The sequence below is a fragment of the Andrographis paniculata genome, unplaced genomic scaffold, assembly GCF_009805555.1.
Source record: "Andrographis paniculata isolate CXL003 unplaced genomic scaffold, ASM980555v1 Contig45END, whole genome shotgun sequence".
Classification (NCBI taxonomy): Eukaryota; Viridiplantae; Streptophyta; class Magnoliopsida; order Lamiales; family Acanthaceae; genus Andrographis; species Andrographis paniculata.
Window position 1 is genome coordinate 1,127,153 of NW_026137579.1, and position 23,460 is coordinate 1,150,612.

At 40.9% G+C, this 23,460-nt stretch overlaps 8 protein-coding genes across 8 annotated transcripts; 1 reads left to right on the plus strand and 7 right to left on the minus strand.

Moving 5' to 3' along the window:
* The first annotated feature begins 53 nt into the window (after positions 1 to 53).
* On the plus strand, positions 54 to 5,041 carry LOC127251839 (uncharacterized). The gene is made up of 11 exons (XM_051275746.1): positions 54 to 512; positions 1,554 to 1,676; positions 1,813 to 1,909; positions 2,147 to 2,182; positions 2,331 to 2,518; positions 2,612 to 2,714; positions 3,516 to 3,697; positions 3,769 to 3,846; positions 4,121 to 4,223; positions 4,317 to 4,410; positions 4,527 to 5,041. Exons 1-11 carry the CDS (start codon positions 205 to 207, stop codon positions 4,883 to 4,885), a joined length of 1,671 nt encoding a protein of 556 aa, XP_051131703.1. The 5' UTR covers positions 54 to 204; the 3' UTR covers positions 4,886 to 5,041.
* LOC127251535 (cytochrome P450 736A117-like) lies at positions 5,036 to 6,635 on the minus strand. The gene is made up of 2 exons (XM_051275266.1): positions 5,727 to 6,635; positions 5,036 to 5,644 (listed from the first exon to the last, which is right to left on the minus strand). Exons 1-2 carry the CDS (start codon positions 6,633 to 6,635, stop codon positions 5,036 to 5,038), a joined length of 1,518 nt encoding a protein of 505 aa, XP_051131223.1.
* Positions 6,636 to 8,230: 1,595 nt separating this feature from the next.
* LOC127251844 (cytochrome P450 736A117-like) lies at positions 8,231 to 10,020 on the minus strand. Its single transcript, XM_051275751.1, has 2 exons — positions 9,041 to 10,020; positions 8,231 to 8,958 (listed from the first exon to the last, which is right to left on the minus strand). Exons 1-2 carry the CDS (start codon positions 9,944 to 9,946, stop codon positions 8,341 to 8,343), a joined length of 1,524 nt encoding a protein of 507 aa, XP_051131708.1. The 5' UTR covers positions 9,947 to 10,020; the 3' UTR covers positions 8,231 to 8,340.
* Positions 10,021 to 10,475: 455 nt separating this feature from the next.
* On the minus strand, positions 10,476 to 12,361 carry LOC127251847 (cytochrome P450 736A117-like). Its single transcript, XM_051275754.1, has 2 exons — positions 11,330 to 12,361; positions 10,476 to 11,268 (listed from the first exon to the last, which is right to left on the minus strand). Exons 1-2 carry the CDS (start codon positions 12,200 to 12,202, stop codon positions 10,660 to 10,662), a joined length of 1,482 nt encoding a protein of 493 aa, XP_051131711.1. The 5' UTR covers positions 12,203 to 12,361; the 3' UTR covers positions 10,476 to 10,659.
* A 796-nt stretch (positions 12,362 to 13,157) lies between these two features.
* On the minus strand, positions 13,158 to 15,018 carry LOC127251843 (cytochrome P450 71A8-like). Its single transcript, XM_051275749.1, has 2 exons — positions 14,038 to 15,018; positions 13,158 to 13,958 (listed from the first exon to the last, which is right to left on the minus strand). Exons 1-2 carry the CDS (start codon positions 14,947 to 14,949, stop codon positions 13,338 to 13,340), a joined length of 1,533 nt encoding a protein of 510 aa, XP_051131706.1. The 5' UTR covers positions 14,950 to 15,018; the 3' UTR covers positions 13,158 to 13,337.
* A 548-nt stretch (positions 15,019 to 15,566) lies between these two features.
* LOC127251842 (cytochrome P450 736A117-like) lies at positions 15,567 to 17,247 on the minus strand. Its single transcript, XM_051275748.1, has 2 exons — positions 16,339 to 17,247; positions 15,567 to 16,273 (listed from the first exon to the last, which is right to left on the minus strand). The coding sequence occupies exons 1-2, from the start codon at positions 17,245 to 17,247 to the stop codon at positions 15,641 to 15,643; spliced, it is 1,542 nt and encodes a 513-aa protein (XP_051131705.1). The 3' UTR covers positions 15,567 to 15,640.
* A 231-nt stretch (positions 17,248 to 17,478) lies between these two features.
* LOC127251537 (cytochrome P450 736A117-like) lies at positions 17,479 to 19,158 on the minus strand. The gene is made up of 2 exons (XM_051275268.1): positions 18,250 to 19,158; positions 17,479 to 18,168 (listed from the first exon to the last, which is right to left on the minus strand). The coding sequence occupies exons 1-2, from the start codon at positions 19,156 to 19,158 to the stop codon at positions 17,560 to 17,562; spliced, it is 1,518 nt and encodes a 505-aa protein (XP_051131225.1). The 3' UTR covers positions 17,479 to 17,559.
* Positions 19,159 to 20,610: 1,452 nt separating this feature from the next.
* On the minus strand, positions 20,611 to 22,582 carry LOC127251845 (cytochrome P450 736A117-like). The gene is made up of 2 exons (XM_051275752.1): positions 21,557 to 22,582; positions 20,611 to 21,481 (listed from the first exon to the last, which is right to left on the minus strand). Exons 1-2 carry the CDS (start codon positions 22,457 to 22,459, stop codon positions 20,870 to 20,872), a joined length of 1,515 nt encoding a protein of 504 aa, XP_051131709.1. The 5' UTR covers positions 22,460 to 22,582; the 3' UTR covers positions 20,611 to 20,869.
* Positions 22,583 to 23,460: the final 878 nt, after the last annotated feature.

Consider the following 23,460-nt stretch of genomic DNA (forward strand, 5'->3'; position numbering starts at 1 on the left):
TTTTTTTTTTAAATAATACTTTTTAAATATATGTAAAATTAATTCTAAAGAACTCGCCACCAGTCAATCCCATATAATCAGTCCACCGTAGCCCCCAAGAAACGGCCGAACACATTCATCCCAACTGCTGGTTTGCTATATATTGGGACGGCATAATCGCACTCCGTTCAGGCAGTGGCAGTGAGTGATCTTTGAGAAATAGGGATGGGGAAACTGAGAATTGGCGGGGCGTGGAGTGGGGTACTGGAAGTGGAGTTGGATGAGTGGACAGTGATCAAATTGAGGGAAGAGGTGGCCAATCGATCAGGCAGCAGCGGGCCGCAGTGCATAAACCTTATATGCGCGGGCAGGGTTTTGAGGGATGGCGCTGGCACCGAAAATTTAACTCAATTGGGGGTGAAAAACAATGCCAAAATATTGGCTTCCAAGGTCTCCGTCGATCAAGCCGGCAAATCCGTCAAGGATGAATTCTTGGCCGAAGAGGAGCGGTCCAAGCGCCTTTCCCGAATTAGGTAACCGTAAATTTGTGCTTTGATTCACGCTGGTTTTTTATTTTCAGAGGAGTCATTGGGTTTTCCTGTCACTCTGTGCGTGCTCTGAAATGATCCAGTTTATTTTAGATTTCTTTGTTTCCCTAAGAACTGTGTTGCCTGGAGCAATTGTTTGTTCTGTGCATATGTTTCTCGCGATTGTCTTGGTTCGTTGGAAACTTTAAGAATTTAATAGTTAATGACATGGCCAAATGTTGTTCTCGGTTCACTGTCCTATCATGCATTTGTTATCTACTTTGTGTTTTAGGAAAGATAATTTTGGGATGAATTTATCGTCTAAATTGAATTACTTGATTCTGAGATGAATTTGAGAAACGAGTTTCGACTCCCAGCATTTTGTTATGTCTTACCCCTGTGTTGTATAAATTAGAGAATGGAACTGCCTTAGTCATTGGTTTTGGGATCTGTAATGATCCTGTAGATGCTTTGCCTTAAATTTATTTAATGGGGTGGCTATCAGGCACAAGTTTTTACCTTTACATTGCATATGGTTTATTTTCTTACAAAGACAATTTCTCTGAGATATAGTGTAATAACTACATCTATAACTTCTTCGGTTCAGTTTATATGTGATTGATGATGAGGTAGTAACAAAAACAAAAAAACAATCTTGGTATTATTTCCTTTGCATCTTCTTTATTTCTGCTGACTTCACATGCTGATGTTAGTAAAACCAATTTGAGTACCTCTACAGGATAGACCTCCACAAAAATTTTAAGTGCAGGTGATTGAGTTCAATAGTTCCTCGTATAAAGTTATTGACTCTTCAGAGATGTTGTAATATGGAGAAGACAGAGAACCCTGTTTTATGTATGAATCGATCTTATTCCATTCGAATTCCTTCTCCCGATACTTTCTCCTACTGCTTGGTTGTTTGGCCATCAGGAATATAATTTAAAATTTTAAAAAGCCAACATGATTTCCTTTCTCAGTATCTATTTAGGATGGAAATTGTTTTCCTTATATTCTTTGGTTCTTCTGGTAACATAAGTACAATTGCAGGGCTGCTGCCACTGCGTTGGCTGGCAGACATGCAGATGGCTCATTGCCGGTGGAGGACTTCAATCTAGAGCTTGAAAATCAAAGTGGAGAGAAAGTGCAGTTGGGATCCGAGACTGACCAAAGGTAAAAAAAATTATGATAAGCAGCTTGGTGCTTGGCTGTTTAATTTGGGATAGAAATTGATATAAAAGACTAGTTTCAGCTTAGAAAGGTGTATCATAGTATAATTTTGTTCTTGAATGTCCTTTTTATATACCAGAGCAATAATGATGGGACTTATGCTTCACGCAAATGCAAAAGCTCTGATAAGAAGGCAAAAATATAGAGATGCATTAGAAGTGCTCGTCATGGGTGAGGTATGTTATGAACAATCTCCTTGCTCATGTAAATAAGTAGTTAGTATGTTACAACTAGCATTGCTATGCATTGCCTTCTCTATATGTGCTTGAGAGGTTGTGGTTTGGGCCATGAAAAGGTTGGAATGTGAATTTTGAATATCATTCCACATGTGCTTGTAATACTTTGAAGATCATTAATCAAGATTCAAAGCACTCAATAAGATATCCCTGCTTGATTCAATTTTCTTCCTGCAGGAGGCTTTCTCACTGTGTGACCCAAAATTGATAGAGGTGAGCATGCTTCTTTGTAAGGTTATTGGCTTTAATGGGATGAAAACATATTTCCCCTCTATCTTTTGGCTGATGCAAGTCTCCACCATTTGAGCTCATATCATGGAAGAATCTTAAGTGTTTCCCGTGTTTGTGTTTGCATTTCCAGATGGTTGACAACGTGTCAATTCTTCAAATAGACATGGTTTGGTGCTATTTTATGCTCCGTGATATCACTTGGCTCTCAGTAGCAGGGGTTCGACTTGCAAAAGCCAGAGAAGGTATTGAACGTGCTCATGGAAAAGAATCTGCTCGCTTGAGGATTCTGCAAGGAGGCCGATATCCTGAGTTAGCTTTGTATGTTACGGAATAACTTTACTATTTATTATGCTATTGCACCATCTTGATGTTTACTTGCTTTTAACTTAAGTTGACATTATCAATCCACAGGCACTTGAGAATGGAACTGTTAGAAGGAGTTGTTGCATATCACAGTGGTTACTTGAAGAAGTCTAAGGATGCCTTGACCTCGGCTCAAGCCAAATACTACCAGGTTGATCTTTAACAATCCTTACTATTTTGTCCTTTTGGTTCTTCTGGGTTGCCATTATCCATATGTTAATTCAAATAGTAAAGTATGAACACACATGGTGTGATAAACAGAGTGCCCAAATCACTCTTTTCAACCATTAGAAAGAATAGATTCATTTTTGCTTCACTTCTAATTTATGTTCACAAGTTATTTATCTTTTTCTTTTTGGAAAGAACTCACAGCAGCTATGCGGCCCTTCTCCTCCAAAATATAATATACCCTCTAAAACTACATCTTGGCTCTAAGTCTCTGACCCCTTCCTAAGTGAGTCAATGTAAATCTAAAGGTGGTTTGAGACTTAAGAGAAAAAGAGACAACAAACTGATGTGTTGGTATTAAGTTGGACAAAGATGCTACAGAATTCAACAACACAATTAGTAAAAATGCTGCTTGATTGAGAGTTGCATTTGTTTGGTAGAAAGTCACACATTTTTTATATGGTTGAAGGTAATAGGATTCTTATTAGGGATGTGAATATATTACATGCAAGTTTTATTCATCCAGCTGATAATTGTTTAGAATATCATATTCTGATCACTATATGTGGTTAGTAAAAATATAAAACAGGTTTGGATTAGGAAACTCAATTACAGAAAAAAGCTTTTTATTTTTATTGTTTTAATGGATACTTTTATTTTCATTGCAACTGCCTGTGAAAATACAATGGGATAAAGAAAACTTGACCTTTTATTGTAACGGTTTTCCTCAAGAATCATCCCTCAACCCCCCCTCATTTTTTGTGTTTTTTTATTCTGTCAACAGCTTCAAGTTCCAGATGATGTCCTGTCCTTCATAATGAGTATGGGGTATAAAGAACGTGAAGCAAAAAGGGCCCTTCGCATGAACAACTTGGATGTTGGCAATGCAATTGATTTTCTTGTTGAGGAGAGAGCAAAAAAGGCCCAAAAACGGGAAGAGGATCGGCAAAGACAGAAAGAAATATTGTGGGTTTGTTTTTGTTATTTATCATGCTTATGCAGTGAAAGTACAATAATTTCTGAACATTTAACTGCAGGGAGCAGAAACAATATGGAACGACGCCCCTTGGGAAAGCAGTGGATATAGCACTATTGAATGAATTGGTCTCTCTGGGGTAAGTAGGCTTTGCAATTGGAACAATAAGTTAACTTGAGGAAGTTGCATCATTAGTGAACTTTATGCAAGATATATAATGATGGAAAAAATAAAAACAAATAAAATAAGTGCGACACTGCTGGTGGTTGAATTATGTTTGCTTTTGAAGAACTGTTTTAAGTTCAATCTACATGAATTTCTTCATAGGTGTTTTGGCTCATAATATGCTTCGCAATTCTTTGCATATTGATACTTGTCTTCTGTGATATGCTCATAGTTGTGCTGATTTATAGGTTTGAGAAAGATCTAGTTGCGGAAGCTCTTAGGCAAAATGAAAATGACACCCAAAAAGCCCTGGATGACTTGACAAATCCAGAAATGAACTCTAAATTACAAGTCAGTTATCATACGAAATATATATATATATATAGATACTTTCTCAATAAAATTTAGTTGGAATCCCCTATAGTTTTACTGCTTATATCTCAGGATGAAATTATATCAAGGAAAAGCAAAAGATCGCGGAAAGCAACAATCGCTGCCTGTAACAATCTTGTATCCATGGGCTTCGACAGAGGATCAGGTGCTTAGCTGCATATATTTTCCTAGTATAGCTGCTGATTATGTTCTTTGTGGCTGCATGTCATTGGTTTTACAAGATGGGTTTTTGCTTTCTTTGTTTGGTATTTCTGTATTCAGTGGATACAGCTCTTCGTATGTTTGCTGGTAATGAGGAAGAGGCACTAAATTATCTGCTCAATGCTCCACAATATGCATTCATTGAAGGAACCGATCCGACTGTTCAACCACATGTCCCTCATGGAATAGATAATGACATAGGAGGTGACAGCACCAACATAGAAGGCGGTGAAAGCAGCGCGCCGTTGAACCACAGTGAAGATCTCAAAGAGCGGGATGTGGAAATGGAGGATGAGCTCACTGGTGAATTGCAAAATGCTGATGCTTACTCAGACTACGACATTGATGTTACAAAAGAAGGCGAAGCTATACATGAGTACTTCGCGATGCTCAGCTCCACTGAGAGTGAAACATCTTAAAAGATCTTTCGACTCTTAACCCCACACCTCTTGTATAGTAGCACATTGCAAATGGCATGAATTCATTACAATGGATGCGAACTAAATGAAGATCTGTTTATATGAATAGACAGTGATTGCTTTCATAGATAATAAGATGTCTCAATCTTTCTAGAATTGAGCTACAGTTGCAACAGCAAAAAGAGGATTCTTCCTTGCTGTAACAGAACCAGGTTGTTCTGTGGCGTCCGAGTCTTCCGAGCGAGGTAATTCCCATTCAAACTTGTGTATAAGATTAGCTAACAGGAGCTCGACACCTGCCATGGCAAATCCAATTCCTGGGCAGCGCCTTCTTCCTGCCCCAAATGGAATCAGTTCGAAATCAACACCCTTGAAGTCTATTGAACTGCCGATGAATCTCTCAGGCTTAAATGTGTCTGGTTCATCCCAAGTTGCAGGATCTCTACCAACTGCCCAAGCATTGATAAGGGCCATGGTCCCAGCAGGAATGCCATATCCCATAACCTCGACATCTTGTCGTGCTACCCTAGCCAATAATGCAATGGGGGGATGAAGGCGCAGGGTTTCCTTCACCACTGCTCTCAGGTAATGCATTTGTTCCAAGTCATCGTTGGTTATACTTATGGTGTGATTCTTGTCTTTCAGGATTGCTCTCACTTCACATTTCAACTTGTTCATCACATTTGGGTGTTTGAGGAGTTCTGTCATCGTCCATTCCAGCGCTGCAGCTGTAGTCTCAGTGCCCCCAACAATCATATCCTGCAGGTCTCATTCTAAAACTCCTTGAGAAACATTTCAAAATAAATGTACACCAAGAATCAGGACAAGAGCAAGATCTTACCAAGACAATGGCCTTTATACTATCTCTGTCGATCGTGTTATCCCGGTAAACGTTGAGCAAAACTCTGACAACGCTGTCTTCATGATTTCCATGTCCAGTCTCACCAATTTCCAATCCTCTTGAATTCAGGTGGTCTTGAATTACCATCTCCAAGAACTCATCCACTTCCTTAGCAACCCTGTCAACTCTCCTGTCAAATCCGGTCATGCGATCAATCCACCACAACCAGGGAACAAAGTCCCCAACATTGACTCTCCCCCCCAGCTGCATAAGTTCTGTTAGCAGCCTTACAAACCTCCTGCCATCTTCCCCTTCACTGTACTTCTTTCCGCAGGATGCTCTGCAGGTCATATCGTTAGTGAACGACGTAAACAGCTCACTCAAATTGACAGGGGAGCTGCAGCTGCAGCAGGCTTTGATCTTCTCAAAACAAATCGCTATTTCTTCCTCTCTGATGAAACGGAAAGACTGCACCCGTTTGGGGCTCAGCAGCTGAAGAACACAAATGCTTTTCAATTTCCGCCAGTATTCACCGTAAGGGGCGATGAATAAGTTCTTGTGATTATAGAAAAGTTGCCTCAGAGTCCTCGTCGTAGGCTTGTCAGAGAAGACAAGATCGTGGGCTTTCATGATCTTCGCAGCAGCGGCCGATGACTGGATGATGATCACCGGCCGGCTGCCAAAGTGTAGCAGCATAACCGGGCCATACTTGGCGCCTAAGGCATGGAATGAGCGGTGAATCAGCGCGCTTAGCTGGTGAAGGTTCCCCAAGATTGGCAGCCTCGGCGGCGATGGAGGTTGCACCCTCTGCTGCTGGTTTGTTCGACGCCGTTTGAGGGCGAACCACGCCAAGAATGATGCCGCAGTGAGGAAACAGAAAAGTGGATTGAGAAGAAGAAATGCATCCATGGCGGAAGATCTGTTTGGCTTCCCAAAAAATGCAAATAATAATCAATGGTGAAAATGATGGGTTCAACGCATCTCTCACAGAGCGCACAGCACAACTTGAGGAGGCAGCTGAGCTGAGCTGAGCAGAGCAGTACAACGACTCAAATATATATTCCGTCTAGCAATCGAAAAGAAAAGAAGTGTAGGAAGAAAGAAACTTATTTATTTTTGTTGTCTTTAATTAAGCAAACACACCCGTGTATTTATTGGCTAAACATGATCACATTTATGAAAGAAGAGGTAGAATCCACGCATGACAATATGACATATGTATTTAAAATTTACAATGCGTTGTGTTTACTTTGTAGGATGGGTAATCTCTAATATGATTTTATTACTATTAAATATAGGATAATACAGACTTTCAAGAAATGCGATTAATCTTATTAATCTACATTCCTGATTGCTTAATGCAATAAATTTTGAATATTTTTTTTAATCTCTTCTCTAGATGCTACTATTGCAAGACCATATTCGAGCATAAAATGTTGAGAATTTTTTTCTATCATTTCATTTTTATTAATATTTTTAGTGCAATTAATTTTATACTCCATTTCATTTAGATAATTTTACCATATCAAGAGTAAGAGTATTATTCACGGTAAAATATTTCATTATAGAAGATGATGATTCCAAATGAAGGAATAGATACAAGTCAAACTAGGAGCCTCGAGACTTGGAGAAAATATTTACCCATGTTCTATAATGTCGTAGTTCATGTGTTTGATGACGTATATGACAATTTATGAGTTGGTATGCTTTGAGATATGACTTAAGTTATCTAATGAATATGGATGATATGCCCAACCAAACTTAACTTGACACTACATAAAATCCAGTACAATATGTAAGGTTCCTATTATGGCTCAAAATATTTATTTTAAACAGTTTGACAAATTGAGCCCGTCGAAAATCGGTTGGATTCTTTGGCTTATTTGAAAAAGAATCTGGAACTCTGTTACTTGGTAGGATTGGGTTAATTTGAAATATAGAGTTAAAAAGAGAAAATTATCAAACAGGTGCTCGAACGGAAATGCAATCGGATGATCTAAATAGAATTAAAGCTGCTGAATCGGAAGCAGGAATGATAAAAAAAATGGTGCAGAAAATCAAATTAATTGCACAAATACTGGAATTGAAGAAAAACTAAAGTTGGAATTACATAAGAAAAATGAATTAAACAAAATAGTGCAACTGAGTTTTGGGTGAGTTTGGGCTTATTGATTGTGTCTTTGTCATCTGCTATTTACTTCCTAAACTCATGGGGAGACCACGCGTGGTCTTAGGTTGATGCATTCAACGCTGCTGGACCTCGCTCAAGACTGTCAGTCTCGAGTTCAGCTTACACCACCGTACCATTCTTATAGGAATATATATATATATATTTTTAATGCCTTGATGATTTTAATGTTATCGAATAATTTTAATTAATTATTCTCACATACCTTATTCATAGCAAGAGATACAATATATAAAAGCCCACGTAATCAGTGTTAGAAATAATTCATAACATGTTTCAAAGTGTAAATTAAAGATTCCAACAGTAATCTCGTCTTTAATCTTCTTCTTTTGAAATTGCAAATTTATTAACTCTCAACAATTAATATGAAATCTGTTTATATGAAATAAAAATGATTGCTTTCAAAGATAAGATCTCTCAATCTTTCTAGAACTGAGCTACCTTTGGAACAGCAAAAAGAGGATTCTTCCTGGCAGTAACGCCACCGGGTTGTTCGGTGGCGTCTAAGTCCTCCCACTTTGTTCTCAAAGGTAATTCCCAATCAAACTTGTAGATAAGATTAGCTAACAAAAATCTGATGCTTGCCATGGCAAATCCAATTCCTGGGCAGCCTCTTCTTCCTGCCCCAAATGGAATCAGCTCGAAATCTGCACCCTTGAAGTCTATTGAACTGCCTAAAAATCTCTCAGGCTTAAATGCGTCGGGTTCATCCCAATTTGCAGGATCTCTACCGATTGCCCAAGCACTGACTAGAGCCATGGCCCCCGCAGGAATGTCGTATCCCATAACCTTGACATCTTGCCGTGCTACTCTACCCGTAAATGGATTGGGAGGATGCATGCGCATGATTTCCTTCACCACTGCTCTCAGGTACTGCATTTGTTCCAATTCATTGTTGGTTATACTTGTGGTGTTGTCCTTGTCTTTCAGGATTGCTCTAACTTCACATTTCAGCTTGTCCATCACATTCGGGTGTTTGAAGAGCTCTGTCATCGTCCATTCCAGGGCTGCGGCTACAGTCTCAGTGCCCCCAACAATCATATCCTGCAGGTCTCATTCTAAAACTCCTTGAGAAACATTTCAAAATAAATGTACACCAAGAATCAGGACAAGAGCAAGATCTTACCAGGATAATGGCCTTTATACCGTCTCTGTCGATGTTGCCATCCCCGTAACTGTTGAGCAAAATTCCGACAAAGCTGTCTTCATGATTTCCATGTCCAGACTCACCAATTTCCAATCCTCTTGAATTCAGGTGGTCTTGAATTACCATCTCCAAGAACTCATCCACTTCCTTAGCAACCCTGTCAACTCTCCTGTTGAATCCTGTCATACGATCAATCCACCCCAGCCAAGGAATAAAGTCCCCGATATTAAATCTCCCCAACAGCTGCGAAACTTCTCTTAGCAGCCTTAGAATCCTCCTTCCATCTTCCCCTTCACTGTACTTCTTTCTGCAGGACGCTCTACAGGCTACGTCGTTAGTAAACAACGTAAACAGCTCACTCAAATTGACAGGCGAGTTGCAGCAAGCTTTGATCTTCTCAACCAAAAGAGAAGTTTCCTCCTCTCTGATGAAATGGAAAGATTGCACCCGTTTGTTGCTCAGCATCTGAAGAACACAAATGCTCTTCAATTTCCGCCAGTGTTCACCATAAGGGGATAAGGCTATGTCCTTCTGATTGTACGCTAATTTCTTCATAGTCCTCCTCGATACGGTCCTGTCACCGAATACGAGATCGTGGGTTTTCAAGATCTCGGCTGCCCCGGCAGATGACTGGACGATTATCATTGGCCGGCTGCCGAAGTGCAGCAGCATGATGGGACCGTACTTGGCGCCCAAAGCGTGGAATGAGCGGTGGGCCAGCGGGCTTATCTGGTGAAGGTTCCCCAAGATTGGCAGCCTCGGCGGCGATGGAGGCTGCACCCCCTGCTGCTGGTTTGTACGACGCCGTTTGAGGACGAACCACGCCGAGAGTGATGCGGCGGTGAGAAAACACAGAAGTGGATTGAGAAGAAGAAATGCATCCATGGCGGAAGATCTATTTGTCTTCCCAAAAAATGCAAATAATAAGCAATGGTAAAAATGAGGGCAGCTGAGCTGAGCTGAGCTGAGCAATGCACTTACAAGTACAACGATCAGCTTCAATATATAGAAACATAATTAGATATATTAATAGAATTATGTATGCGACTCATATGTTTTTATATATATATATATTTTTTGTGTGCATAGAAACCAAAACATGGGTAAGAAGAAAGAAACTAAAAAGAAATAAAAAAAATCTTTCATCTTCTTATTAAGCAAACACACCCCGATTTATTGGTTAAACACTTCACACTTACGAAAGGACAGGTAGAATCCATGCATGACAACATGATATATGCATACAATGCAAATAATATGTATATAACACTCTCTCATAGAAGGATTTGGATTGAGCTATAGAGTTCGATTGCTTTCACTTCACATTTAAACTCTCGTTAAACACACGCTTCTAATTAACTTAAATAGTCTATATCGCAGTTTAGCCCAACACGTTACTCATTTTTAAGCCTAAGTAATTGAGAAAAATATCTATAGATTGATTTTAATACACTTAATGCATCGGTTTAGAGATTTTGTTTTCGTGAAGTAAATTCTATAAACTATTTTAATCGATTTATTCAACAAACTAAGGGGAAGATCTGTTTATACGAATAGACAGTGACTGCTTTCGTAGAAAATAAGATGCCTCAATCTTTCTAGAATTGAGCTAAAGTTGCAACAGCCAAAAGAGGATGCTTCCTGTGGATAGTGAGACCACGTTTCTCTGCAGTGTCCAACTCCTCCCAGTTTGGTAAATCCCATTCAAACTTGTATATAAGATTAGCTAACAGAAGCTCGATGCCTGCCATGGCAAATCCACTTCCTGGGCAGCCCCTTCTTCCTGCCCCAAATGGAATCAGCTCGAAATCGACACCCTTGAAGTCTATTGAACTGCCGATGAATCTCTCGGGCTTAAATGTGTCGGGTTCATCCCAAGATGCAGGATCTCTACAGATTGCCCAAATATTGATAAAGACTTTGGTCCCGGCAGGAATGTCGTATCCCATAACCTTCACATCTTGCAGCGCTAATCTACCCGTTAATGGTATTGAAGGATGAAGGCGCAGAGTTTCCTTCACCACTGCTCTAAGGTAATGCATTTGTTCCAAGTCATCGTTGGTTATACTTATGGTGTGATTCTTGTCTTTCAGGATTGCTCTCACTTCAGATTTCAATTTGTTCATCACATTTGGGTTTCTGAGGAGTTCTGTCATCGTCCATTCCAGCGCCGCAGCTGTGTTGTCAGTGCCCCCGGCAAGCATCTCCTGCAGAACACATTTTAAAACTACCTGAAAAAAAAATTGAAACAAACGAGCAAGATCTTACCAAGATAAGGGACTTTATGCTGTCTCTGTCGATGGTGTTGTCCTGGTAGACGTTGAGCATAGTGCTGAGTAAGCTCTCTTCAATTTCCGATCCGTTTATGTTGTCTTCAATTACCATCTCCAAGAACTCATCGACTTCCTCAGCAACCCTGTCGACTCTCCTGTCGAATCCTGTCAAGCGATCAATCCACGACAGCCGAGGAAAAAAGTCCCCGACATTGAGCCTCCCCGACAGCTGCATAAGCTCTGTTAGCAGCCTTAGAAACCTCCTTCCATCTTCCCCTCCACTGTACTTCTTTCCGCAGGATGCTCTGCAGATCACGTCATAAGTGAAGGACATAAACAGCGCACTCAAATTGACAGGCAAGTTGCAGCAGGCTTTGATCTTCTCGATCAAAATTGCAGTTTCCTCCTCTCTGATGAAATGGAAAGACGGCACCCGTTCTCTGCTCAGCAGATGAAGAACACAAATGCTTTTCAATTTCCGCCAGTATTCACCATAAGGGGCGAGGGATATGTCCTTGTCATTATAGAAAAATTGCCTCATACTCCTATGCCCGGGCCTATCAGCGAAGACAAGATCATTGGCTTTCATGATCTCGGCAGCTGTGGAAGATGACTGGACAAAGATCACCGGCTGGCTTCCGATGTGTAGCCGTATAATCGGGCCATACTTTGCGCCTAAGTCACGTAATGAGCGGTGATCCACTCCGATTAGCTGGTGAAGGTTCCCCAAGATTGGCAGCCTCGGCGGCGATGGAGGCTGCACCCCCTGCTTCTGGTTTGTACGATGCCGTTTGAAGACTAACCACGCCAAGAATGATGCCGCAGTGAGGAAACAGAAAAGTGGATTGAGAAGAAGAAATGCATCCATGGCGGAAGATTTATTTGTCTTCCCAAAAAATGCAACTATCAGCTCCAATATATAGATACATAATTAGAGATATTAATATAACTATGTAATTCTTCTGTGTACAGAAACGAAAAGAAGTGTAGGAAGAAAGAAACACACCGTATTTATTGCCTAAACACTTTACACTTACGATAGAACAGGTAGCATCCATGCATGACAATGACGTGTATTTAAAACATGTGTGTAAATAATATGTATGGCGGCTGTTAAGAAGGGTTCCGAAGTTTTAACTTAAAATCAATTTATATTAAGTAAAATAGTCATTTACTCTTATAAGCTAGGCGAGTTCTAACATTTTTACTAATGTGATATAACCTCTACACCTAGTGTTTCTTAAAAATGTTGTACAAAATTTTTTAAAAATTATATGAAATTTACATCTATTTTTTTAAAATATTTGAAAACACAAGCAAGTCTTATGCCATTTTTTTAGAGCATGTGTGAGAATTGTTTAAACTTTTCAAACGGATTATAAGTAATTTTGCCTTAGCTTCATATAATTTTTTATTTTATACATAATATAACTATTATTTGTTCATGTAACATGAAAAATTAAAGATGATTGCACTTCAAGGAATTGATACAAGTCAAACCAGGAGCCTTGAGACTTGGAGAAAATATTTATCCATGTTTTGGATAATATGCTAGTTCATGTGTTGATGCGTATATGGCAATTTATGAGTTGGTATATGCTTTGAGATTCGACTCAAGTGTATAATGAACATGGATGATCGGTGCCCAACCAAATTTTAACTCTGTAAAATCCAGTACAATATCGAAAAACTTGAGAAAGTTTGCACAATTAGTTCTTGAATTATGTTTGCTTTGGGAGGGGGAATTGTTTTCAGTTCAATCCATATATGAAATTCTTCTTCATAATCATAAGCATTTTGTTCATAAAACCTTCACAATTTGGCATATTGATATTTTTTACGTGTTGATAGTTTTAGCTGACATCAAATTACTTTGAATAAACATGATTAAAACCCTGCACTTCTTGTATCGTAGCGCATACCCTCTTTATTAAAGCACTGCAATTGCCATGGATTCCTTGAAAATATATATATATATATATAGCTTTCACAATTAAGATAGCTCAATCCTTCTGGAATTGAGCTTCAGTTGCAACAGCAAAGAGAGGATTCTTCCTGTGGGTAGTTACACCGGGCAGTTCTTCGGTGTCCAAGTCCTGACAGTACTTTGGTAAATCCCATTCAAATTTGTATACAAGATTAGCTAACACGAATTCGATGCTTGCCATGGAGAATCCAATTCCTGGGCAGCTCCTTCTTCCTGCCCCAAATGGTATCAGCTCGAAATCTGCACCCTTGAACTCTATTGAGCTGCCGACAAATCTCTCAGGTTTAAATGCGTCGGGTTCTTCCCAGGATGCAGGATCTCTACCGACTGCCCAAGCATTGACAAGGGCCATGGTCCCAGCAGGAATGTTGTATCCCATAACCTTGACATCTTGCCGCGCTAATCTGCTCGTAAGTGCAACCGGAGGATGAATGCGCATGATTTCCTTCACCACTGCTCTCAGGTAATGCATTTGTTCCAAGTCATTGTTGGTTATACTTACGGTGTGATTCTTGTCTTTCAGGATTGATCTCACTTCACATTTCAATTTTTTCAGGACATTCGGGTGTCTGAGAAGTTCTGTCATCGTCCATTCCAGCGCTGCAGCTGTCGTCTCAGTTCCCCCGGCAAACATGTCCTGCAGGTCACATTCTTGAACTCATTGAAAATCATTTCAAATTAGCAAATGTACACCAAGAAACAGGACAAAATCTTACCAGGATAATGGCCTTTATACCGTCTCTGTCGATGATGCCATCCCCGTAAATGTTGAGCAAAATTCCGACAAAGCTGTCTTCATTTCCTTGTCCAGACTCACCAATTTGCAATCCTTTCGCATTCAGGTGGTCTTGAATTACCATCTCCAAGAACTCATCTACTTCCTTAGCAACCCTGTCGACCCTCTTCTCGAATCCTGTCAGACAATCAATCCACCATAGCCAAGGAACATACTCCCCGGCATTCACTCTCCCCACCTGCTGCACAACTTCTGTTAGCAGCTTTGGAAACCTCCCGCCATGTTCCCCTTCTCTATACTTCTTTCCACAGGATGCTCTGCAGATCACGTCGTAAGTGAACGACATAAACAGCTCACTCAAATTGACAGGCGAGCTGGAGCTGGATCTGCAGCAGGCTTTGATCTTCTCAACCAAAAGGGCAAGTTCTTCCTCTCGGATGAAATGGAAAGACTGCACCCGTTTGCTGCTCAGCAGCTGAAGAACACAAATGCTTTTTAATTTCCGCCAGTATTCACCGTAAGGGGCGACAGATATGTCCTTGTGATTGTAGAACAATTTCCTCATCGTCCCCAACGCGGCCTTGTCTGCGAAGGCGAGATCGTGGGTTTTCATGATCTCGGCAGCGGCGGCGGATGACTGGACGATGACCACCGGCCGGCTGCCGAAGTGCAGCAGCATGATCGGACCGTACTTGGCCCCCAAAGCGTGGAATGAGTGGTGGGCCAGCGCGCTTAGCTGGTGAAGATTCCCCAAGATTGGCAGCCGCGGCGGCGATGGAGGCTGCAGCCCCTGCTGCTGGTTTGTACGACGCCGGTTGAGGAGGAACCACGCCAAGAATGAGGCGGCGGTGAGGAAACACAGAAATGGATTAAGAAGAAGAAATTCATCCATGGGGAAGATTGATCTAGGTTCCTAAAATTTGAATGATTATAAATGGAAGATGAGCAGTACAACGATATATCAGCTTCAATATATAGAAACATAATTAGATGTAGATTAGACCATTCATGTCCAATCAACTCTCCAAAGTTTCTTCGACTTTCACGTCATATTTCTTTTCCCCTCCAATCAATAAATAGAAATATATTTATATTTATATCAATATAATTTACTTTTAAAATCAAATTGAAATAAATATAATACAAAAATATAAAAATAAATATACTAAAAAAATATTATTAAAGAAAAGGTTATTTTGTTTTAAATGGTGAAGGCTAACGTAGGGATTTTCCCCCTGTGTACTCTTAATATAGTTATGTATGCTATTCATGTATATATATATATATATATATGTCGGTGAGTAAGAGTCAAATCAATATAGTACTATATTAGTAAACTAATTTAAAAAGTAAAATTAGAATTATATTTTATTGTATATAATTATATAATTCGCTATTAGAAAAATCAGCTATATATATTAATGTCTACTTCCTATATAAATATTTACTAAAGCAGTAACAGAAAGCAATATATATTTTTTAATTAAGCAAACACATTGCAAATTTCATGGATTATCTTTCTTGACATTAATGGATAGTAGAAGCAACTGAATATTTGTATATATTGCATTTCATCATTATAATCAAGCTATCTCAATCTTTCTGGAATTGAGCCTCAGTTCAGTTGCAACAGCAAAAAGAGGATTCTTCCTGTGGGTAGTGACACCAGGCTGTTCTGTAGTGTCCAACCCCTCCAAGTTTGGTAATTCCCATTCAAACTTGTTTATAAGATTAGCTAACACGAGTTCGATGTTTGCCATGGCAAATCCAATTCCTGGGCAGCCTCTTCTTCCTGCTCCAAATGGAATCAGCTCAAAATCTACACCCTTGAAGTCTATTGAGCTGCCGACGAATCTCTCAGGTTTGAATGTGTCGGGTTCATCCCAAGATGCAGGATCTCTACCGACTGCCCAAGCATTGAGAATCACCATGGTGCCGGCAGGAATGTCATATCCCATAACCTTGACATCTTGCCGCGCTAATCTGCTCATAAAAGCAATGGGAGGATGAATGCGCAGAGTTTCCTTCACCACTGCTCTCAGGTAATGCATTTGTTCCAAGTCATCGTTGGTTATACTTATGGTGTGATTCTTGTCTTTCAGGATTGCTCTCACTTCACATTTCAATTTGTTCATCACATTCGGGTGTCTGAGGAGTTCTGTCATCGTCCATTCCAGCGCTGCAGCCGCAGTCTCAGTGCCCCCGGCAAACATATCCTGCAGGTCACATTCTAAAAATCATTTCAAAACAATGTACACCAAGAAACAGGACAAGATCCTACCAGGATAATGGCCTTTATGCCGTCTCTGTCGATGATGTTATCCGCGTAAATGTTGTGCAAAATGCCGACAAAGCTGTCTTCATGATTTCCATGTCCAGACTCACCAATTTCCAATCTTCTTGAATTCAGGTGGTCTTGAATTACCATCTCCAAGAACTCATCCACTTCCTTAGCAACCCTGTTGACTCTCCTGTTGAATCCTGTAATACTATCAATCCACCACAGCCAAGGAACATACTCCCCGACATTCATACTCCCCACAAGCTCCATAACTTGTGTTAGCAGCCTTGGAAACCTCCAGCCATCTTCCCCTTCGCTGTACTTCCTTCCGCAGGATGCTCTGCAGATCACATCGTAAGTGAACGACGTAAACAGCTCACTCAAATTGACTGGTGAGCTGGATCTGCAGCAGGCTTTGATCTTCTCAACCAAAAGGGCAATTTCTTCCTCTCTGATGAAATGGAAAGACTGCACCCTTTTGCAGCTCAGCAGCTGAAGAATACAAATGCTTTTCAATTTCCGCCAGTATTCACCATAAGGGGCGACGGATATGTCCTTGTGGTTGTAGAACAGTTTCCTCATAGTCCCCGACCCCGGCTTGTCTGCGAAGACGAGATCGTGGGTTTTCATGATCTCGGCAGCCGCGGCGGAGGACTGGACAATGATCACCGGCAGGCGGCCTAAGTGGAGCAGCATGATCGGGCCGTACTTGGCGCCCAATGCGTGGAATGAGCGGTGGGTCAGCGGGCTTAGCTGGTGAAGATTCCCCAAGATTGGCAGCCTCGGCGGCGATGGAGGCTGCAGCCCCTGATGCTGGTTTATACGACGCCATTGGAGGACGAACCACGCCAAGAGTGATGCGGCGGTGAGGAAACACAGAAATGGATTGAGAAGAAGAAATTCCTCCATGGCGGAAGATTGATCTAGGTTCCTAAAATGGGAATGATTAATGGTAGTGGTGATGGGGTCAACGCACCTCGCACAGAAAACACAACACACCTTGTTTGGCTGTTTTTGGACTGTTCTTGTACTTCGCTTCGTTTTGCGAATAAAAAATTTGATTAAAAAAATAAAATCACAGATCTAATAAGAGTCGATAACAAACCATTCAAATATAGATTTTTTTTCATTTGGTACAATGTAAACGGAATCATCATTTTGCTCTAAAGAACCAGTAGAAACAACATCCAAATTATTTTTCATCTGTATGTCTGAATCTTTCTAGAATTGAGCTACAGTTGCAACAGCAAAAAGAGGATTCTTCTTGCGGACAGTGAGACCACGGTGTTCTGCAATGTCCAACTCCTCCCAGTTAGGTAAATCCCATTCAAATTTGCATACAAGATTAGCTAACACGAGTTCCATGTTTGCCATGGTAAATCCAATTCCTGGGCAACCCCTTCTTCCTGCCCCAAACGGAATCAGCTCGAAATCTACACCCTTGAAGTCTATTGTACTCCCGATTAATCTCTCAGGCTTAAATGTGTCAGGTTCATCCCAAGTTGCAGGATCTCTACCGACTGCCCAAAAATTGATAAAGACCGCAGTCCCAGCAGGAATGTCGTATCCCATAACTTCGACATCTTGCCGGGCTAATCTACCCATAAATGGAGTGGGAGGATGAAGACGCAGAGTTTCCTTCACCACTGCTCTCAGGTAATGCATTTGTTCCAAGTCATCGTAGGTTATATTTATGGTGTGATTCTTGTCTTTCAGGATTGCTCTCACTTCGGATTTCAGTTTGTTCATCACATTCGAGTGTCTGAGGAGTTCTGTCATCGTCCATTCGAGCGCTGCAGATATGGACTCAGTGCCCGCGACAAGCATATCCTGCAGGTCTCATTGTAAAACTCGTCGAGATACATTTCAAATGAAAGTACACCAAGAAACAGGACACGAGCTAGATCTTACCAGGATAATGGCCTTTATACTATCTCTGTCGATTGTGTTATCCCTGTAAACGTTGAGCAAAATGCTGACAAAGCTGTCTTCAGGATTTCCATGTCCAGACTCACCAATTTCCGATCCTCTTGAATTCAGGTGGTCTTGAATTACCATCTCCAAGAACTCGTCCATTTCTTTAGCAACCCTGTCGACTCTCCTGTTGAATCCTGTAATACTATCAATCCACCCCAGCCATGGAACAAAGTCTCCAATATTTGATGTCCCCAGAAGCTGCGAAACTTCTGTTAGCAGCCTTAGAAACCTCTTTCCATCTTCCCCTTCACTGTACTTCTTTCTGAAGGAGGCTCTGCAGGTCATGTCGTTAGTGAACAACGTAAACAGCTCGCTCAAATTGACAGGCGAGTTGCATCTGCAGCAGGCTTTGATCTTCTCAACCAAAACGGCAGTTTCCTCCTCTCGGATGAAATTGAAAGACTGCACGCATTTGCTGCTCAGCAGCTGAAGAACACAAATGCTTTTCAATTTCCGCCAGTATTCACCATAAGGGGAGAAGACTATGTCCTTGTCATTGTACACAAATTTCATAATAGTCCTCGACGTGGATCTGTCAGCGAAGGCTAGATCATGGGCTTTCATGATTTCAGCAGCTGCGGCAGATGACTGGATGATGATCACTGGCTGGCTGCCAAAGTGCAGCAGCATGATCGGACCGTACTTGGAGCCCAAGGCGTGGAATGAGCGGTGGACCAGTGCGCTTAGCTGGTGAAGGTTCCCAAAGATTGGCAGCCTCGGCGGTGAGGGAGGCTGCACCCCCTGCTGCTGGTTTGTACAACCTCGTTTGAGGACTAACCACGCCAAGAATGCTGCGGCGGCCAGGAAACAGAAAAGTGGATTGAGAAGAAGAAATGCATCCATGGCGGAAGATCTATTGTCTTCCCAAAAAATGCAACGATCAGCTCCAATATATAGATACATAATTAGATATATACTAATTGATATAAATATGCATGCTTCGCACATATTTGTATTAAATATATGCACCTCCCTCTTCGTTGGATCAGCTGCAAATTCTTCCATGAATATAATTGATCTTGGAACGTGCCTAAACATTTTTTGCTGTCTTCTTACACATTTTGGAATGACTGATTCCGACACCAATAATTTACATTTCATGCTAATACCTGATATTAGAAGCAAGATTTAAAAATAAGAGTGTCAGACGAGATCGATCGTTGATAGAATCTCCTGGTAAGACTTTTTAGATGGATGCAATTCCCATTCGCATTACAACAACCCGCTGTTTTGCATGTGCCTTAATTTCTATTTATTTGCTAAAGAAGTGAGGAAAGGGTCGGAAATCTCTCCGTCACGTCTACTCAAAATAGTGTTTGACTTATTTAGTTATTTATTTAACATTCAAATATCAAGATGGTGGCATACGAGGTTGTTTATTTACATTATTTTCTTTTTTCGAAAATAACACGTTGTAGGAACCCGATCGGCAGTGTTTGGCAAGCAAACAACAACGTTAAAGTAGCTGAATGATATCATTTACGGGCAGAAAAAATATACCTGTCAGTGTATTAGTCTTTCAGAGGTCTTCTTTTTTTTTTTCTTAGAAATGTCGAAATAAGCAAAAAAAATTTTAAGATTGAAAAATTTGACGGAACAGATTTGAAAAGACTAGGAGGTAGGTCCTTTTTTTTTAGCCCACGTACACACACCAGTACATTTCAAACCGGAGTCATAGCCTCAAACAAAAAATATCTCACTATTTTGATCTACAAGAATTTGGCAACTCTTGTATAGCTTACCTTACATAACTATATACATAGATGAGAGTAAAAGTGTCTTGAATTTGATTAACATTTCTGATTAAATCTCAGATTTTTTTCTTTTTAAATTAACTTTCAGTCACATTGCAAGTTAGAATATATTCTTTTATTACAATTCTCTCTTCTACTTGTCTCTAAATCCCTACACACACAGAGTTAGTCTTCTTTTTTTTTTTTTTTTTTTTTTGAGTTGACTATATATTTTGGAGTAATAAAAACTCTTTGTACCAAAATAAATATGCTGTGTTTTTCATACATATAAGACAAATTGTTGACTATTTCATTATCTCTTTTATCATTTTTGAACCTAGATGGAATAGGATAAAATATGTCTTGCATCATCCCGCATAATCTGTTATATTTAGAATGTTTTGAGACATTGAAACCTAAGTATGTGCACCTATCAATAAAGGTCAGAATCCCCAAACCCACTACAATATGAACTAAAATCTGATAAAATTATGTATATGCATAGACTGTTTCTTTAGTTGAATTACATTAAGGAATTTGGGATGAATAGAACTTTGCCTTGCATCTCATGGATCTGAAATGGACTTGATGCTGAGTGCATGATCTTACATATATGCCAGAGAATGATCCAGTTGATGAGGAATTTGAAGGTGATGGCGATTCAAATGAGGCCCAGAGGACCCCTGTGAGTAACAACCATGTTCCTCCATTTTCAAGCCGAACTGGATAAACATTTTTGTGTGTGCTTATTTTACCAGTGTTTTTACATAAGCTTTATTTTGGAACAAATATACATATAGATCATAGTGCTTAATTAATTTCTAGAATCGAGCTTCAGTTGCAACAGCCAAAAGAGGAGTCTTCCTGTGAGTAGTGACACCAGGTTGTTCTATGGTGTCCAACTCCTCCCAATGTGTCCCCTCGGGCAATTCCCATTCAAATTTGTGCATAACATTAGCTAACACAAGTTCGATGCTTGCCATGGCAAATCCAATTCCTGGACATACCCTTCTTCCTGCTCCGAAGGGAATCAACTCGAAATTGACACCCTTGATGTCTACTGAACTGTTCAAGAATCTCTCGGGCTTAAATTTTTCGGGTTCATCCCAAGATGCAGGATCTCTACCGATCGCCCAAGCATTAACAAGGATCCTGCTCCGAGCAGGAATGCTGTATCCCATCACTGTGGCGTCTTGTCGCGATGCTCTACCCAACAATGGAAGTGGAGGATGAATGCGCAGAGTTTCCTTCACCACTGCTCTCAGGTAATGCATTTGATCCAAGTCATCATTGGTTATGCTGTGATTCTTGTCTTTCAGGATATTCCTCACTTCAGATTGCAACTTGTTAAGCAAATTCGGGTGTCTCAGGAGCTCCGTCATCGTCCATTCCAGCACTGATGCAGCCGTCTCAGTCCCCCCGGCGAGCACATCCTGCAAGATCAAAATTTAACTTCAAAACAAAACTCTTCGCCAAGAAACAGGGAAGCTGAACTAGCATGAACTTACCAGGATAATGGCCTTTATCCCGTCTCTGTCGATCATTTTGTCCGCATAAATATTGAGCAAAATATCAACAAAGCTGTCTTCTTTTGCGGCGCCACCAGACTTACCAATCTCTTCCAATCTTCTTGCATTCAGGTGGTCTTGAATTACCATCTCCAAGAACTCATCCACTTCCTTAGCAACCCAGTCGACTCTCCTGTCGAATCCCGTCACGCTATCAATCCACCACAGCCAGGGAACAAACTCCCCGATGTTCATACTCCCCGCCAGCTGCATTACCTGTGCTAACAGATTCAGAAACCTCTTTCCCTCTTCCCCTTCGCTGTACTTCCTTCCAAAGGATGCTCTGCAGATGACGTCGTTCGTCAACGAGGCAAACATCTCGCTCAAATTGACAGGGCTGCGGCTGCAGGCCTTGATCTTCTCAACCAAAAGGGCAGTTTCTTCCTCCCTGATGAAATGGAAAGACTGCACCCGTTTGCTGCTAAGCAGCTGCAGAATGCAAATGCTTTTAAGTTTCCGCCAGTATTCCCCATAAGGGGCGAGGGATATGTCCTTGAGGTTGTAGAACATTTTCTTCATAGTCTTCCACTCCGGCTTGTCGGCAAAGGCGAGATCCTGGGCTTTCATGATTTCGGTGGCGGCGGCCGATGACTGGACGATGAGCACCGGCAGGGTGCCGAAGTGGAGCAGCATGATCGGGCCGTACTTGGCGCCCAAGGCGTGGAAGCTCCTGTGGGTCAGCGGGCTGAGGTGGTGAAGGTTACCCAAGACTGGCAGCCTCGGCGGCGACGGAGGCTGCAGGCCCTGATGCTGAGTTGTACGGCGCCGTTTGAGGACGAACCACACCAATGATGCGGCGGTGAGGAAATATATGAAAGGATTGAAGAGAAGAAATCCATCCATGGCGGAAAATTAAGAAACGGCTTAGTTCCCAAAATGCGAGTGGTGACGAGCTTGTCAAGCTCAGTGTTACTTGAAATGAATAAATAAGTTGAGGCAACATCAATGAGTAGTAGTAATTCGAAGATCAAATCAAGGGCATCTTTCAAGTTTCAACCAACATCTCCTAAGGAATCATGAATAAAATAAATGAAGATAATGATTTATACATTTAATATTTATATTATATTATATTGAACATAGACCAGTGAAGCTCCTGCAAGCATGGCGTGGGGCGGGATGGGGGTAGAAATGACGATTGGGTGGGTCTCCCTCCGGTTCTGTGTCAACGGGTGAGTTGGGATTTAAAATTTTATTATAGGAGTAGGTTATAACTTTTTAGATTTTAAATCACATTGCTTGTGGAGGCTGATTACGAACCTGATGTGATTCATTCAAACCCGAACATGATCTGGTTCTTTAGAGTCTGAACTTCATCTTCATATACCCCATGTGTATGCTCTGAGGTTTAATATTCTCCCTGTTCCACTGAATCGAGAGGCCCTAGAAATTCTGCAGAGCTGCAGAAGACGCCTCAACTGTCGCCATTGTCGTCGCAGACGAGCTTAAAGGAAGAGGACAGCACCTGCCTGTCATGTCAGGACAAACAATCCACTAATTCTGCCCTGTTCGTGAGCTTGGGCAATTTAGCTGTGATAAGCGAAGAACTAATTTCTATGCCTGGGGGATTCACTGACGCTGACGCAGCCAAGAAAATGACAGACACAATTGCCCGTTTCTTAGGCATTGCATGAAACCTAATTATATCATCCAAACTATTATTAAAATAATTCCATGTATCCTTGTCGGATTCCATTTCCATTTGGTGGGAATTAAAGGCATTCGCCGAATTGTCGAAAACGGTCAGAGAGAAACTGGAAAAGTATCACTGTAAATTGTTGTCATTCCAAAATTTGTAAGAAGAAGACAAGCAGAAAATTGCAAAATATGCTGCAGGCAAGTCT